Below are 16,869 nucleotides of genomic sequence, written 5' to 3'. Positions count from 1 at the left end.
CCCGTTTCTTCACATGTTCCTTTGTTATTGTTCAGTCGCCAAGTCGTATTTAACTCTTCACAACCCCATGGTCTGCAGCACACCAGGCTTCCTTGTCCCTCACCATCTCCCGGAGTTTACCCAAAGTCATGTCCATCACATGTTCCTTTAGGGATAAATAAAACTAGGCTCTATGTGGTTTAAAAAGAAAAGAGGACTAAGTGGTCACAAATCAACTTAAACTTATTTAAAATTAATAAGATAAAGACAGTCAAGTAAAATTGATAATTCAATTATTTTAAGGTAGCCAGTAAGAATAGCACCTTTTACTTCCAAACATAAGTATTACCTTATGCCCAAATCAACCCTTCACAGGTTTCAATATATAAATTTAATCTTTAATTAGATTTTAATTTCTAATTTGGGTATGCAATTCAAAATAACAACCAAAAAAGAAACACTCGGTATTGCTAGAAATAATTTGCACAACTTTATAACAAACAATAGCAATCTTTACATAAAAGTCAATTCTTAAAACCCTTGAACTTCAGAACACAAAAATAAAGCTGCCTTTATATATTTTCCCTTTCAGTTCCAAAAGTGGCTATTTTAGAATAAGTATTCATCCTTAGCTGAATCAAGTAACAATCACCCAATACAAATATCAATTATATATATACTGCTTTCATCTTTCCCTTTTGCTTCTTTTCCAGATTAAAGTAGGACACTGTAAATATTCTCATTAGAAAGTTCTGACCAAGGATACCAGCCTTTTCAAGTAATTCAGAAAAAAACTGGATCATCAAAAGAAACTCTTGAGACACAGCTGTCTTCAGTGTGTTACAGGAGCCACTGACTGCAAGCCTTGGGTTAAATTCACCTCCACTGAAGATGGACCAATTATGCTATTCATGCAAATATGCTCCTTTACCAGATAAACTACAAACACTCCACTGCCAACCAAACTTGCCCCTTACTTAGGTCAGAACATTTTTCACACTTTATAGCACAGTAATATCCCCTGCCAAGAGAAGCTAGTTCAGACACATTCATTAGTATCTTTGGTTACAAGGGCAGTATAATGTGTATATGCTGTTAATAATGGTTCACCCGTGGCTAAGTCAAGATAGGAAAAAAATCCTATAGGTAGATATAAGTGTAATCTGTATTTTCCAAGCTCCTTACAATGATTATATAAAGTCCAGCTCCTTTCTAAATTTTCAGTACATATAGAAGCCATCTCTCCATGGGGCCACCTATGTAAAAAAGTTTATCTTTTTGTAGTGCAGGTGAAAGAGAAGGTCACTGAAAGCGATTCCTCCAGTCCCCTCTGGCAGGCTAGGTCTCCAAGGGGCACACAAAGGACAAGAACATGTCCACTTGGTTCTTCACAATAACTTCATCTGGATGTAACTTGTGGGGTAGATAATGGGCCAGGGTCATCTCCCAGGCATCAACAAGATACACTCCAACCCCTGAGAACATCTTCCGAAGGATGGTGTCCAGCTGAAAGTTATACCAGTCGCTGTTGAAAAGGCTAATCTCAGGTCCCAGCTCTTGGACATTGGCTGTCCGGATGACTACCACAGTCTTAGGGCTTCGGTCCAGGAGCTGGACCACAGCCCGACGGATGTTTCTGAGCCGCCGAATATACACTTCCAAGGGGAAGGTGCTGAAATGAGACCACACAGCTATGGCAACCACTGTGTTCTTCCCTCCCACGATGCCATTCAGCTCATTAGCCACATAACGGAGGTCACTGCTAAAGACGGTCGTGAAGCGGATGGGTGGACCATGGCAGCGGTATTTGAGCAGGATGTTGTGCTTCTGGTCCACTGCCAGGAATGGACCCACATTCTTGGGGCTACCCAAGTTAAACTCCACTAAATCTGAAACAAGGAAAAGTCAGACTCATAAGAATGGTTAAACAAAGCCATATACTTTTATTATCCTTTAGTTAGTGGCTTCAAAGAACAACTTTTTTTAATAAAAGTATAACAACAATGGGGAGAGAGGTGGGAGGGAACATCTGTATACCTATGGCTCATTCATGTTGCTGTCTGGCAGAAACCAACAGAATTCTACAAAGCAATTATCCTTCAAATAAAAAAGAATTTTTTTTAAAGTAAAACAACAAAAAGGTACAAATGTAAACACTTACTTCACTTCACCTTGGCACCTCTCCCCAGCTTCAATGGACCTTTATTCTAACATATTTATTAAGTCACTCCATAAGCAAGAAATTACAAGTAATATCATCAGCAGTAGATTCTAGACCTCAGAAGTAAAATAACCTGTTTACCTCTAACTGTTAGGCCAAGAAATCTTCCTGTTTGTATTGACTGACTGTTGATATCTAAACATCAATTTGACATTTACACATTATTGTTCTAACAGATAAATATTTCTTCCAGGTCAAGAACTATAACTTCGGCTTTTTAACAAACACATAACAGTAACCAAATACCTCTTTTTATAATAAGCAAAAGAAAAGAAGCAACCTTGCTTCTTCTGACTTTCAATTTCACCCTATGCATGGAAAACTCTGTTAATGTCTTAGAAAACTTCTCTCTGTGTCGTAACAAAGACAGCAGCACAAATTAGAATTCCCTTCACTCCCTCCCCTTTATCTAAGTTGGGTTTCCAAGGCCAGCTCCTCTGATGATTCCAGGAATCAGTGATAATCCTCCCTCATTACCCCTAAAAGAAGCTGTATAATTCACAGATGAACATTGACCCCATGAGGAAAAAGGATTTGTCTCATATCCCTAAAGAGTCCTACAAGTGCCTTATACAGACCAGATTAAATAGCCATTGGCAACCCAACTGAATTAACATTGCCTAAGCATCTATTCCAGAGAAGGCAATGGCACCCCACTCCAGTGTTCTTGCCTGGAGAATCCCAGGGACGGGGGAGCCTGGTGGGCTTCCGTCTATGGGGTCGCACAGAGTTGGACACGACTGAAGTGACTTAACAGCAGCAGCAGCAGGCATCTATTCTGTGCCAGCACTAATGTATTATAAGCCAGCAAGGCAGGACTTCCCTCGTGGTCCAGTGGTTAAGATTCTACCCTTCCACCAAAGGAGACAGGAGTTGTATCCCTGGTGGCAGAACTAAGATCCCACATGTTGCATGGCATGGCCAAAAAGAAAAAAAAAAGAAAGTAAATAATAAATTAGTTTCCTAGCTTAAAAAAAAAAAAGTCAGCAATGCTCAGATGGATAAGTCACAGTCCTTGCCTTCAAGGAGTTTACAGTCAATTCTGAAGAAGTAACATCAAACTATAATTGTCCCATATTATTTACTTTTAAGGGTTAAAGTTAAGGTTTCACTTTTTTTTCCATGAGGTCCCACCCAGGCTCTTCTAGAATCTCATACCTCATTCTCCTTACTACTTAGCATTTGGCCTCAATTAAATTGCATAAAAGCTCAATTTACCATTCTTTCTTCAGATTAAGATCAAGCACTGACACAAGGCTTTATCAGGCAAAAATCTGTCTGCAAAGGCTACAGTGGAAAATGAACAAGACACTCAATGCGATCACTGCTATTAAAGGAAATACCAAGCTCATTAGAACTTAAGAACCAAGCAAATACCGACTGCTGGAAGGCTCTGCCTGGTCAGCACCAAACTGTGCCTAGCATCATGCCATACAAATGGTTTCCCTTCTCCTGCTTAACTTGTCTTTTATGAACTAGAACTCTGCTATGTCTGTTTCAATTTTTTTTTAAATAAGCAAATCAAAATCATAATTAATTTTCTACTTATGGGGGTCATATCTACTTCCTCCTTTCCTTCAAATGAAACTTGAAACTAAGTTGATATAATAAACAGAAGAGAAAAATGAAAAACACCACACACAACCACTCACAACTGTGGAATTTTGTTTTGTGAAAAGTCCTGTCCATAAACAGCCATCAAAAATGGTACAGATGAACTTATTTGCAAAGTAGAAATAGAAACACAGATGTTAGAGAACAAACTTACAGATATTAAGGAGGGATGGGGGAGTGGAATGAACTGGGAAACTGGGATTGACATATATACACTACCTGTGTAAAATAGATAATTAGTGATAATAGATAATAAAATAGATAGTAAACTTAATAGATAATAAAATAGATAACTACTGTATAACACAGGGAACTCTGCTCAGTGCTCTGTGGTGACCTAAATGGGAATGAAATCTAAAAAAAGAGGGGATATGTGTACATGTATAGCTGATTCACTTTGTTGTACAGTAGAAACTAACACAACATTGTAAATCAACTATATTCTAATAAAAATTAATTTAAAATGAAAAAAAAAAAAAAACAACACATTTCCCACAAAGCTGTTCGTCAGCTCTGTAAACTCTAAGCAGGGTTTTCAGTCCTGCTGCCCTGGATCCGCCCCTCCTCGCTCTATCCACACCCTTTCTGGGAAGAGGAAAAGGCCTCCTGAGAATAAGGGACGGCCCTCCGATAAGCAGGGTTTTATTCCAAGTCTGAAGAGCTGCCCAGAGCCCAGCCGTGAGACCAGGAAGCTAAGAAGGCTGGACTGGCCAGACTCCCTTGGTGAGAGGCAGCTCATCTCAGAGTCACACAGCGACCACCCAATGGGTGACACGGGGACACTCTGTTGCCTGGATGCAGTAAATTGGACTACAGTTTGTCTGACTCCTTCCACTTAAATCTGTTATAAACTTGGAGTAGGACCAAACAGAACTAGAAGAGAAACAACAGGAAATGTTCACTTCCATTTCACAGCCTAGACTGTCAGAAGGGTGTCACCTCACACCTGTGAGGTGAGTGTCCAGCACCTTATCGCACACTTGGAGAAACGAAGCCCTGAGAAGCAGATGACTCGTCCAGGGTCACACGGCTTGTCAGTGCTTTGAACTGCAACAGGCAGCCAGAGCTTTCGTTGATGCATGCCAGCCCCACCACTGGTCAGAAACTATCACTCATCTCTCCAGCATCAGGACTCGCCTTTAGTCCTTCGGAGAAGTCAGTTTTCCCTCATCTGATGCCTTTCTGCAGGCACCAGACTGGGTCTGCTTATTTCAGAGCTGGATCTTGTGTGTATGGGAGTTATGAAACAAAAAGCAAAGTACCAACCTGGAACAAACGTAGTGAGGTATTCAAACCATTGCCTGATTGTCGAGTCACCAAACAAGTACACCACTTTTCTCTGTAAGCATTCTGTAATGTTGTCAGGGTCATTAAACTGGCGCATCTTAAATCTCCTGGGCCTCCACTGATCTTTGTAATAATAACCAGAAGGAAAAGTTCCTAAGCCTTGAGATAGTTCTAGGCTGTTGGTTTCTGAAAGAAAAAAAGATATTCTGAAATTCTCTTCCAACAAGTCATACATAAAAAATGTTTCAAGTTAAAACACAATTATGCTCCTATGTTTGTTAGCCTGCTGACAACCTCCGGCTGTCACATCTCAAAGAAATCCCAGACTTTCCCTCTCCTACAAAAAGTTCTGCTTTGCACAAAAATAGGAAGATCTAAAATGGGTGTGAGGATGTTTGTGGACAGAAGGGGAAAGGGGACGTTGACCATTCCCTCTGATGAAGCATGTTTTTCTCAAGATAAAAGCAGGCAAAAACCAAGGAAATGTGTAGATCTAAGCACTATCTGGGGTTACGGCTCACCCAAATGCCTGCGAGGCAAGTAACAACTTAAATTCACATTTATATATGCATGGCAGTATTAGTCCTTAATGTTTCTCAGCTCATTCAAAAGTTTCGATCAATGGGTCCCACAATCAAATATTAACTCAGAAAACCATCACTGAACACAGAAAACAAACCACTGACACAAGGTCTAAAGAATTACTCTCCACAACACAAAAGGTTCAAAAGTCCTTATACACAATGAAAAATAGTAAAATTGCATCAGGGACTTCTCTGGGGGTCCAGTGGCTAAGACTCCCAATGCAGGGGGCTGGGGTTCCATCCCTGGTCAGGGAACTAGATCTAGATCTCACATGCCTCAACTAAGATCCAGTGTGGCCAAATTAAAAAAAAAAAAAAATTGCATCAGCAGTGTGTACTCATGCTTGTAGCGTAGTTACACATGATCACACAAGCATCAGGACACCTTTCACAGTGACAGTCAACACCCTTCTTACCAAACACCTCCCTCAGAAAATGCCACTGGAATTTTTCAGTGGAAACAGAGCACTTTACATGCTTCAACAGGGATGCCTAATATTTCCTGCACGTTTACTCTGCACCAGACACTGTTCTGAGCAATTAAATGTATTCTCTCATCGGACGCTCACGATCACCCTTCAAGATAGGTCCTACCTTTCAAAACAGTTAAGTAACTTGACCTCAGTTCCAGAGCCAGGAAGTAGCAAAGTCAGGATCTAATCCAAGCAGGTGAGCCCCCAAGTCCATGCTCTTAACCACTGTGTTATATCACTTCCCAAAACAAGATGTCTGTGGATACCAGCCATTTTCTTTTAGGCTTTTTTCTGGAAAAGTGTACATTTATTCATTTCTAACGCTTATTATTCAAGTTTATAATCTTCCAAAAACCACCAATCATTTTGTATCACTCCCTTATACACCCCAAGGTTCAAATCTTGATCATAATCCAGCAATTCTATAGTCTCACCTGTTTAACCACAATTCAAAATCCAAGTGCTCATATGACTTAGAAATTGAAATTTAAGTAAGTTTCCTACTCATGACTATTTTCAGCTTCTTTGATTTTTTTATCAAAAAAAAAAAAAAATTCTACCTCCTTCCAATGCCTATCTGCTCGCTCCAGTTCATTTTTTCTTTTCTTTATCTATTTATGGCAGTGCTGGGTCTTCGCTGCTGCAGGGGCCTTTCTCTAGTTGTGGCTCCTGGACTCTGGAGCACAGGCTCCACAGTTCTGGTGCATACAGGCTCAGCTGCCCCTGTGGCATGTGGGGTCTTCCCACAACAGGGACTGAACCCATGTCTCCCGCACTGGCAGGTGGGCTCTTTCATAGTGAGCCACCAGGGAGGCCCCTTCTTTGACTTCTTGATATTATCTATATTACTCAAAGTTATTTTGGTTTTATTCCCTTCAAAGAAGATGCCCTATTTGACAGGGGCATATTTAATCCTTTTTCTTAGGCATCTGCAAATTCTTTGCAGGTTCAAGGTCTCAATTGAAAAGCAAACAGCATTATAAATGCTTTTTTGGCAAACGTGACTATCAAAGAAAACTGGGGGGTAGGGTAAATGTTTGGCTTATTCAAAAGCAATTTCTCAACATGCTACTAAATGAGGCATTGCCATGTCATCTCATCTTGCCCAAAGTTCCTTATTATATCAACACATCAAGGTTGCACAGGCCAGAGAACACACCTGGGGCCCAAAGAAAATATCTACTGGAATGGGGATCAAAAGTGATTTTAAAGTCACAATTTTTGCTAGGTTAAGTTAGTATACTCAGCTATTCTGTGTCAAGTAAGTGTTACAAAGAAACATGTATATCACACCGGAAACAATTACCATTTCCATTCAAATGTTAATTATATTTACTATCAGAGTTAAGTCAAGCAAAGCAAATCAATTACTGAACCTCACATTAATTCTTTAAACATGCAGCACTAGATAACAAAAGGTATTTTTAAAGAGGAATATGTGTACCTACATCGCCCTCTTATGGTCAACTGGGACAAAGACATTTCCTGACTAAATTTCAAGCAGTCTGAACTGTTTAAAAGGTCAGTGTTTCTCGGAGCTCAGAAAGAATTTTCACTTAAGCTGTACTGTATAAATGGAATAAAAATAATTTAAAAACATAACCGAGTCATTATTCAACTTTATGTTTATCTTGAACATTGATGGTGAAGGAAATTTATACGGAGGTGGTTGTAAGAGCAGACATAAAGATCTTTATGCAAAATCAGAAGGGATAGTTTTGATTATTTGCAAGTAAGGTCCCTACTTCTCTAAAATGTCTTGGCTTCTCTTTAAAAGCCCATAGCTTAAATTTTCCTCCAAAGAGCATCATTCCATATCATTCATTAGCCATAATAAGGGCTATCTGGGCCACGAATGGGACTAAATGAGAAAAATGGGCAGAGATAAATTTCCCTAAACCATTTAGAAAGAGCAGTATGAGAGGGACACTTGTGAAATAAGGGTAGGGATGTGTACGTACCAACATGGGTCCTTTTATTTTTCCGGCAGGGAATTAGAACTCAGGAGGGGAAAGAAGGACAAGACCAAGAAGAAATGGAGGCAATCAATTCCCTATCTAGGAACTCGAGCACAGGAGTGCCACCTCCGGGAGGTAAGGAATGAGGACACTGTGCTGAGCTGTCCGGCCACACCCCGTCCAGTGTTGGGAACTCGAGGAGTGCCTAGCTCCTTAGAGATCACAGTGGTTTGAGTTTTTACTGAACCTTGAATTCCCCCTACAAAACTTTAAGAATTTTTTTTTCTTTCTTTTCTCTAAAAGCTAAGCATCTTACACATGCTATCTGAGGTAGAAATACCTGTAGATTCAGAGAATGTTGAAAGGGACCTCAGAGAAAGCTAGTCCAAATATCTCTTAAAGGTAAAGAAAGCAAGTCAGAGTGACTTGCCAAGGTTTCTTAGGGAGCTGAGGAGATGGGTGATGGCAGAGGGGGCACCATTCATAGAGACCGCATTTTGTTACTGAAATGGTGGTAGGAGGGGGCTTCCTTTCCCCAAATGATACTAGGCTTGCTGGCTGTTATGTCTTGCCTGGGAAATCCCATAGGCAGAGGAGCCTGGCGGGATAGAGTCCATGCGGTTGCAAAATAGTCAGACACAAAGTTGAGACTAAACAAAAACGTGTAGGATACCAATCCTCTGATTTCCTAAGTTAACTGGACGTGGACCTTGGCTTCAGTTCAGTTCAGTCGCTCAGTCGTGTCCAACTCTTTGTGACCCCATGGACTGCAGCACGCCAGGCTTCCCTGTCCTTCACCAATTCCTGGAGCTTGCTCAAACTCACATCTATCAAGTCGGTGATGCCATCCAACCATCTCATTCTCTGTTGCCCCCTTCTCTTCCTGCCTTCAATCTTTCCCAGCATCAGGGTCTTTTCAAATGAGTCAGTTCTTCACATCAAGTGGCCAAAATATTGGAGCTTCAGCTTCAGCATCAGTCCTTCCAATGAATATTCAGGACTGATTTCCTTTAGGATGGACTGGTTTGATCTCCTTGCAGTCCAAGGGACACTCAAGAGTTCTCCAGCACCACAGTCAAAAGTATCAATTCTTCATCGCTCAACTTTCTTTATGGTCCAACTCTCACATCCATACATGACTACTGGAAAAACCATAGCCTTGCCTAGACAGACCTTTGCCGGCAAAGTAGTGTCTCTGCTTTTTAATATGCTGTCTAGGTTGGCCATAGCTTTTCTCCCAAGGAGCAAGTGGAGCATCTTTTAATTTCATGGCTGCAGTCACCATCGACAGTGAATTTGAGCCCAAGAAAATAAAGTCTGTCACTGTTCCCATTGTTTCCCCATCTATTTGCCATGAAGTGATGGGCCCAGATGCCATGAACTTCATTTTTTGAATGTTGAGGTTTAAGCCAGCTTTTTCACTCTCTTCTTTCATTTTCAAGAGGCTCTTTGGTTCCTCTTTGCTTTCTGCCATAAGGGTGGTGTCATCTGCATGTCTGAGGACCTTGGTTTACTGGGTTGTTGTGAAAATTCAATACTATGATATGCGAAAGTGCATTTTTCACTGCAAGGGGCTAAACTAGAGTGCTAGAAATACGCTGGATAGTCTATAAACACTCTATATCTTGATCTGGGTAGTAGTTGGTTAATTCATTTTCTATTGCTATGCAAGAAATCAACACAAACTTAATAGCTTAAAAACAAGGGGCAGACTTCCCTGGTGGTACAGTGGGTGAGACTCCTGCCAGTGCAGGGGACATAGGTTCTCTCGGGAAGATTCCACGTGCCATGGAGCAACTAAGCCCATGTGTCACAACTCCTGAGCCTGCACGCCTACAGCCAGTGCTCTGCAACAAGAGAAGCTACCACAGTGAGACGCCCGACGCCCGTGCACTGCAACAGAGAAGCCCCTGCTCACAACCAGAGAAAGCCCGTGCACAGCAACGAAGACCCAGCACAGCCAAACAATAAATACATAAAAATATAATAACTACATTTTACAACAAGGATTATTTATTTTCCCACAGTTCTGCAGGTCAGGAGTCTGGGCTGCGGTGTGGCAGGGTTCTCTGCTCAGGATCTCACAGGTGGAAATCAGGATGTCAGCAGGGCTGTGTTCCTTTCTGAAGGCTCTGGAGAAGAATCTGCTACCAAGTTCATTCAAATTGTTAGCTAAATTCAGTTCCTTTCAGTTGTCAGACTGAGTTTCTCATTTCCTTGCTAGTTGTTAACCAGGGAAGGGCCTTCAGCTCCTAGAAGCTGCCTACAGTCCTGGCCCAGTGGCCTCCTTCATCTTTAAAACCAGCAATGAAGAATCTCCGTCACCTGAAATCCTTCTCACACTTTCAATCTCTTTCTTCTAGAAGCACCAGGTCACTGTTAAGGACCTATATGGTTAGGTCAGATCGACCCAGGATAATCTCTCTCTCTCTTTTTAAGTCAACTTTGTCATACAACTGAAGGGCATGGATCACTGGGGAGTCACCCTACAAAGATATGTACAGACGTAAAACTCCATTGTGCTATATGCCTCATATCTGTGTGCTCTATTGCCTATAAGACAAATTTCAATAGAGAAAAACAATAGAAAGCTATAAAGATGTTGATATTTATTCTATTGTTATTAGATCTAGTTATATTCTAAACTTTGATTAAGCTCCCCCCAACACATGAGCTCTAGTTTAGTTGCTGATGACATTAGAAGCCATCAAAGTGCCTGAGACATTAGGCTAGTGGTCTGAGGACCACAATGCTGGTGCTTATAAAAATCCAGCAATAATTCTGACCCTGGAAAAGCCTGTCAGATGCTTGGCTTTAATAAGGTAGTCTGCTGCTACTGCTAAGTCACTTCAGTCGTGTCCGACTCTGTGCGACCCCATAGATGGCAGCCCACCAGGCTCCCCCGTCCCTGGGATTCTCCAGGCAACAACACTGGAGTGGGTTGCCATTTCCTTCTCCAATGCATGAAAGTGAAAAGTGAAAGTGAAGTCGCTCAGTTGTGTCCGACTCTTAGCGACCTCACAGACTGCAGCCTACCAGGCTCCTCCGTCCATGGGATTTTCCAGGCAGGAGTACTGGAGTGGGGTGCCATTGCCTTCTCCAATAAGGTAGTCTAGTCTAACTTAAAGTTATGTTTCTGTGCTCGAATTGTGTCCGTGCATGGGGGTGGCACTGGCAATCTCAAGCAATCCACAAGACTGCTTGAGGAGGAAAATCAATTAACTAAGGAATTGTTAATTCCACACATAGATAAGGAAATTCCCTGGCAGTCCAGTGGTTAGGATGCTTTCACTCTGTGACCAGGGTTTGAACTCTGGTACAGGAACTAAGCGGAGAAGGCAATGGTACCCCAATCCAGTACTCTTGCCTGGAAAATCCCATGGATGGAGGAGCCTGGTAGGCTGCAGTCCATGGGGTCGCTAAGAGTCAGACACGACTGAGCGACTTCACTTTCACTTTTCACTTTCATGCATTGGAGAAGGAAATGGCAACCCACTCCAGTGTTGGAGCCTAAAGAATCCCAGGGACGGGGGAGCCTGGTGGGCTGCCATCTATGGGGTCGCACAGAGTCGGACACGACTGAAGCAACTTAGCAGCAGCAGCAGGAACTAAGATTCTGCACACAGAGCAGTGAGACCAAAAGAGGAAAAAAAGAAAACAAAGATCCCACAAGCCTTGTAGCACAGTCAAAATAATAATAAATAAATGAATATCAACATGTCAAAGGGAAAATAAAATCTTCAAAGTATAGGATTCATAGGTGGAAATAATAAAAGTGGAAAGACTATGAGCCCTTCTATGGCCTCAGCAAAGAAAATACAAAATGGGCCTGAAATATCTTGTGGTGCCTTCAGAAAGTAAGGAAGAGCTAAAAAAAAAGAAAGAAAGAAAAGAAATAATTAATGAAAAGAATGAAAGCATTGTCAAAAGGGCACAGAGCCAAGCGAAAGAAGTTCCCAATTACCAAAACGGGAACAATCTGAACAATTGAATTGGATTATAATTCAAAGAAATAGTTGAAATAGTCATGAGCCTATACTGATGAAATTAACAAATGATAAAGAAGAGACAACTCTTCCTTACAAAAAAATTCCAATTACTAAATGTCTTTAGAAGGAGAGAGAGAGCAGATCACCATTAGAACACCACAGAAGTAACTGCTACTGGGAAGATCGGGTGATGAATGCTAAAGTTAGTAGATGAAAGTTTGAACAAAAACAGAATGTTTTACATAGTTTCTGTATTATTAATTTCCTGTGGCTGCTGTAACAAATTACCGCAAATTTAGTGGCTGAGAACAACACAAATTTATTCTCTTACAGATCTGACGGCCAGAACTCCAAATTCACTATCACCAGGCCAAAACTAAGCTGTGGGAAGAGCCACACTCTCTTTGGAGGCTCTAGGGAAGAATCTGTTTCCTTGCCTTTTCTAGAGCTGCATTCTGTGGCTCATGGTCCATTTCTCTGTTACTAAAGCCAAGGTCATGACATCTTCAAATCTCTCTCTGCTTCCATCTTCACATGGCCTTTTCTCTTCTGTAGGAAGCCTCCCTCTGCCTCCCTCTTAAAGTGACACTTGCGACTGCATTTAGGGCCCACTCAGATAATCCAGATACTCTCTCCCCAGCTCAAAAACCTTCACTTAGTCACACTGGCAAAGTTTCTTTAGCCATATAACATATTCTTTAGCCATATAACATATAACATCCACAAATTTGAGGGATTAGGATCTGGATATTTTTGAGGGTTTAAGATCTGGATATTTTGAGAGTCCCTTGGGCTACAAGGAGATCAAACCAGTCAATCCTAAAGGAAATCAACCCTGAATATTCATTGGAAGGACTGATGCTGAAGCTGAAGCTCCAATACTCTGGCCACCTAATGTAAAGAGTCGACTCACTGGAAAAGATCCTGATGCTGGGAAAGACTGAGGGCAGAGGAGAAGGGGATGACCAAGGAGATGAGAGGGTTGGATGGCATCACTGATTCGATGGACATAGGGTCACAAAGAGTCAGATATGACTGAGCAACTTAACAACAACAACAACATCTTTAGGGGCCATTATTTAGCCTATCACAGCCTCAAAGTATCTCCCCAGAATATCATGTAGATACAAAGATGAAAATAATTACAATGAAAATAGATACAATGGAAAACCTGGCAGACACCACTTAAACCAGGTGATCAAGGTATCATTAGTAATACATCTGGACATCATGTACCTCCGCAAAAGGATACAGCATCATTCCTGTCCTATTCCTCCCAAAAATGCATAACCTCATCCCACTCATAAGAAAACATTAAACAAACTCAAGTTCAGAGAGATTCTAAGAAATATCTGACCAGTGCTCCTCTGAAGTGTCAAGGTCATAGAAGACAAGAGTCTGAGGATCTGTCACAGTGGGAAGACTAAGGAAATGTACAACCAAATGCAATGTGGGGTCTGCACTGCATTCTGGAACCAAAAAATGGACATCTGTCAGAAAACTGATGGAATCCAAATAAAACCCAATAGTTTACTTAATAATGTTACATGGATGTTCCATTCTTATTTTTGTTAAGTGTTGTATGATTTCTTGGGCTTCCCTGGTAGCTCAGCTGGTAAAGAATTTGCCTGCAATGCAGGAGGCCGAAGTTCGATTCCTTGGTCAGGAAGATCCCTTGGAGAAGGGATAGGATACCCATTCCAGTATTCTTGGGCGTACCTGGTGGCTCAGACGCTAAAGAATCCACCTGCAATGCAGGAGACCTGGGTTCGATCCCTGGGTCAGGAAGATCCCCTGGAAAAGGAAATGGCAACCTACTCCAGTATTCTTGCCTGGAGAATCCTCATGGACAGAGAAGCCTGGAGGGCTACAGTCCATGGGATCGCAAAGTCAGACATGACTAAGCGACTAAGCACAGCTGTGATTTCTTAAGAAGTTAGTGTAAGGGGAAACTGGGTAATGTCTATACAGGAACTTCGTACTATTTCCACAACCCTTATTTAAGTCTCAAATAAACAGAAAACAAGACATTTTAAAAAGAAGACAAAGGGAATGACAGAATTAGGGAGGAAGGCAAGGAGGGACGGAAAAGGAATGAAACTAATAATGGGAGCCCTTCATTTAGGATCTTTGAGTGCCCTCTGCTGGTCACTAAGCTGAACATCGATGACATTCCCCCATGCTGGACTTTTTGTTATTACACAAAGTAATTGTCCTTCTCTTTTCTTTCCAATTGTTTACCTGCTCTAAAACAGTTTTCTCAAACCCAGGGTACCCTGCTCCCACTGATTTATCGTTTCTTTCTTCCTCTAAAAACCCATCAAAGCCTCATTAGTTACTGAATACTTCTTTTCTCTAAACAAAATTATAGTTGTTCAGTGGCTCAGTCGTGTCAGACTCTTTGCAACCCTACAGACTGCAGCATGCCAGCCTTCCTTGTCCTTCACTATCTCCCAGAGTTGGCTCAAATTCATCTTCATTGAATCAGTGATGCTATCCAATCATCTCATCCTCTGTCATTCCCTCTCCTCCTGCCTTCAATCTTTCTCAGCGTCAGGGTCTTTTCCAATGAATTGGCTCTTCACATCAGGTGGCCAAAGGATTGGAGCTTCAGTTTCAGCATCAGTCCTTCCAATGAATATTCAGGGTTGATTTCCTTTAGGATTGACTGGTTTGATTCTCAAGTCTTCTCCAGCACCACAATTCAAAAGCATGAATTCTTCAGCCTTCTTTATGGTCCAAGTTCATATCTATACATGACTACTGGAAAAACCATAGCTTTGACTATATACACCTTTGTTGGCAAAGTGATGCCTCTGCTTTTTAATATGAAATTAAAAGTGTCTTTTAATTTCATGGCTGTAGTCACCATCCGCAGTGATTTCAGAGCACAAGAAAAGAAAACCTGTCACTGCTTCCACTTTTTCCCCTTCTATTTGCCATGAAGTGATGGGACCAGATGCCATGATCTTAGTTTTTTTAATGTTGAGTTTTAAGCCAGCTTGTTCACTCTCCTTTTTCACCTTCATAAAGATGCTCTTTAGTTCCTCTTTACTCTCTGTCATTAGGGCAGTACCACCTGCATATGTGAGGTTGTTGATATTTCTGCCCACAATCTTGATTCCAGCTTGTGGTTCACCCAGCCCTGCATTTCACATGATGTACTCTGCATATAAGTTAAATAAACAGAGTAACAATACAAAGCCTTCTCTTATTCCTTCTCAACTTTGAACCAGTCCATTGTTCCAGGTCCAGTTCTGTTGCTTCTTGACCTACACACAGGTTTCTCAGGAAACAGAGAAGGTGGTCTGGTACTCCCATCTCTTAAGAATTTTCCAATTTGTTGTGATCCACACAGTCAAAGGCTTTAGCATAGTCAATGAAGCAGAAGTAGATGTTTTTCTGGAATTCCCTTGCTTTCTCTATGATCCAAGAAATGTTGGCAATTTGATCTCTGGTTCTTCTGCCTTTTCTAAATCAAGATGTACATGTGGAAGTCCTCGGTTCACGTACTATTAGAAGCCTAGCTTGAAGGATTTTGAGTATAACCTTACTAGCAAGCAGACTGAGGGCAACTGTATGGTAGTTTGATCATTCTTTGGCATTGGCTTTCTTTGGGACTGGAATGAAAACTGAACTTTTCCAGTCCTGTGGCCACTGCTGAGTTTTCAAAATTTGCTGACATATTGAGTATGGCACTTTAACAGCATCATCTTTTAGGATTTGAAATAGCTCAGCTGGAATTCCATCACCTCTGCTAGCTCTGTCTGTAGTAATACTTCCAAAGGCCCACTTGACTTCACACTCACTTCACTAGGTGAGTGACCACACCATTCCAGTTATTCAGGTCATTAAGATCTTTTTTGTATAGTTCTTTTGTATATTCTTGCCATCTCTTCCTAATCTCTTCTGCTTCTGTTAGGCACTTACCATTTCTGTCCTTTATTTTGCCCATCCTTACATGGAATATTCCCTTGATCTCTCCAATTTTCTTGAAGAGATCTCTAGTTTTTCCCATCCTATTGTTTTCCTCTACTTCTTCACCCTGTTCGTTTAAGAGGACCTTCCTATTGCTCCTTGTGTGAAGCCACAGCCACTTCCTGGCTGAACTCTAAGACCTGTCAGGTGCAAGCAAACCATCTACAGCTCCTCCCTCTGACCATCCCACTGGACAACTGGGGACATCACGGGGTCACAGGGTACCCATCCAAGCCCGGGTACCCTGCTCCTACTGATTCATGGTTTCTTTCGTCTTCTAAAAACCCATCAGACTGAATCTAGTGAGCTAGACAACCAGGGCTGTGGAACAGAGGGTCAGAAGTGTTGGTGAGTCCGAGCCTCCAGAAGTGACAGATGGGAGCATGTAAGGGATACAGTATACTGGGGGTACCATGTTTACTGACATCTCGACTGTGGGATCGAGGGCCTGGCCGATAAAAGGCAAGCAATTTCCATTCATGATGTTTCACATTTGCATCCTCTAAGATTAGGAACTCACTGGGTTCAAGTAAATCAAACAGGAAAAGATGGGGATTTCTTGTGGCAACTGACAGTGAACATCAGAAATACAGACTGGCAGGGTCCTGCCTGCATCAAGACCACAAGTTTTATTTAGCCCACACAATATAATTTTTTTTTAGGTTTTTAACAGGATGCCAATGTTTTGAAATCTGGAGATGCACATTCAAAAATTAAGACTTCAGGTTTTTGATGGAAAAAAAAAAAATCTTTCGACCTGGCTGTGTTGGGTCCACATTGTTGCAT

The 16,869-nt window shown here is 41.5% G+C and overlaps 1 protein-coding gene across 4 annotated transcripts in view; it reads right to left on the bottom strand.

The window, feature by feature from the left end:
• Positions 1 to 204: 204 nt before the first annotated feature.
• Positions 205 to 16,869, bottom strand: part of NXPE3 (neurexophilin and PC-esterase domain family member 3) — a 55,649-nt gene continuing 38,984 nt past the window's right edge. For 3 of the 4 annotated variants that reach the window (XM_027563986.1, XM_027564075.1, XM_027564043.1), the window contains 2 exons: positions 5,081 to 5,287; positions 205 to 1,868 (listed from right to left, as the gene is read on the bottom strand). In XM_027563986.1, the coding sequence (XP_027419787.1) occupies positions 1,318 to 1,868; positions 5,081 to 5,287 (758 nt within the window). In that variant the 3' untranslated portion in view covers positions 205 to 1,317. The remainder of the gene's footprint in view (positions 1,869 to 5,080; positions 5,288 to 16,869) is intronic. The other variant, XM_027564095.1, reaches the window with a different exon arrangement.

Source organism: Bos indicus x Bos taurus, chromosome 1, assembly GCF_003369695.1.
Source record: "Bos indicus x Bos taurus breed Angus x Brahman F1 hybrid chromosome 1, Bos_hybrid_MaternalHap_v2.0, whole genome shotgun sequence".
NCBI lineage: Eukaryota > Metazoa > Chordata > Mammalia > Artiodactyla > Bovidae > Bos > Bos indicus x Bos taurus.
Note: the sequence above shows the minus strand (reverse complement) of the source record. Positions and strands in the feature narration are given on the sequence as shown.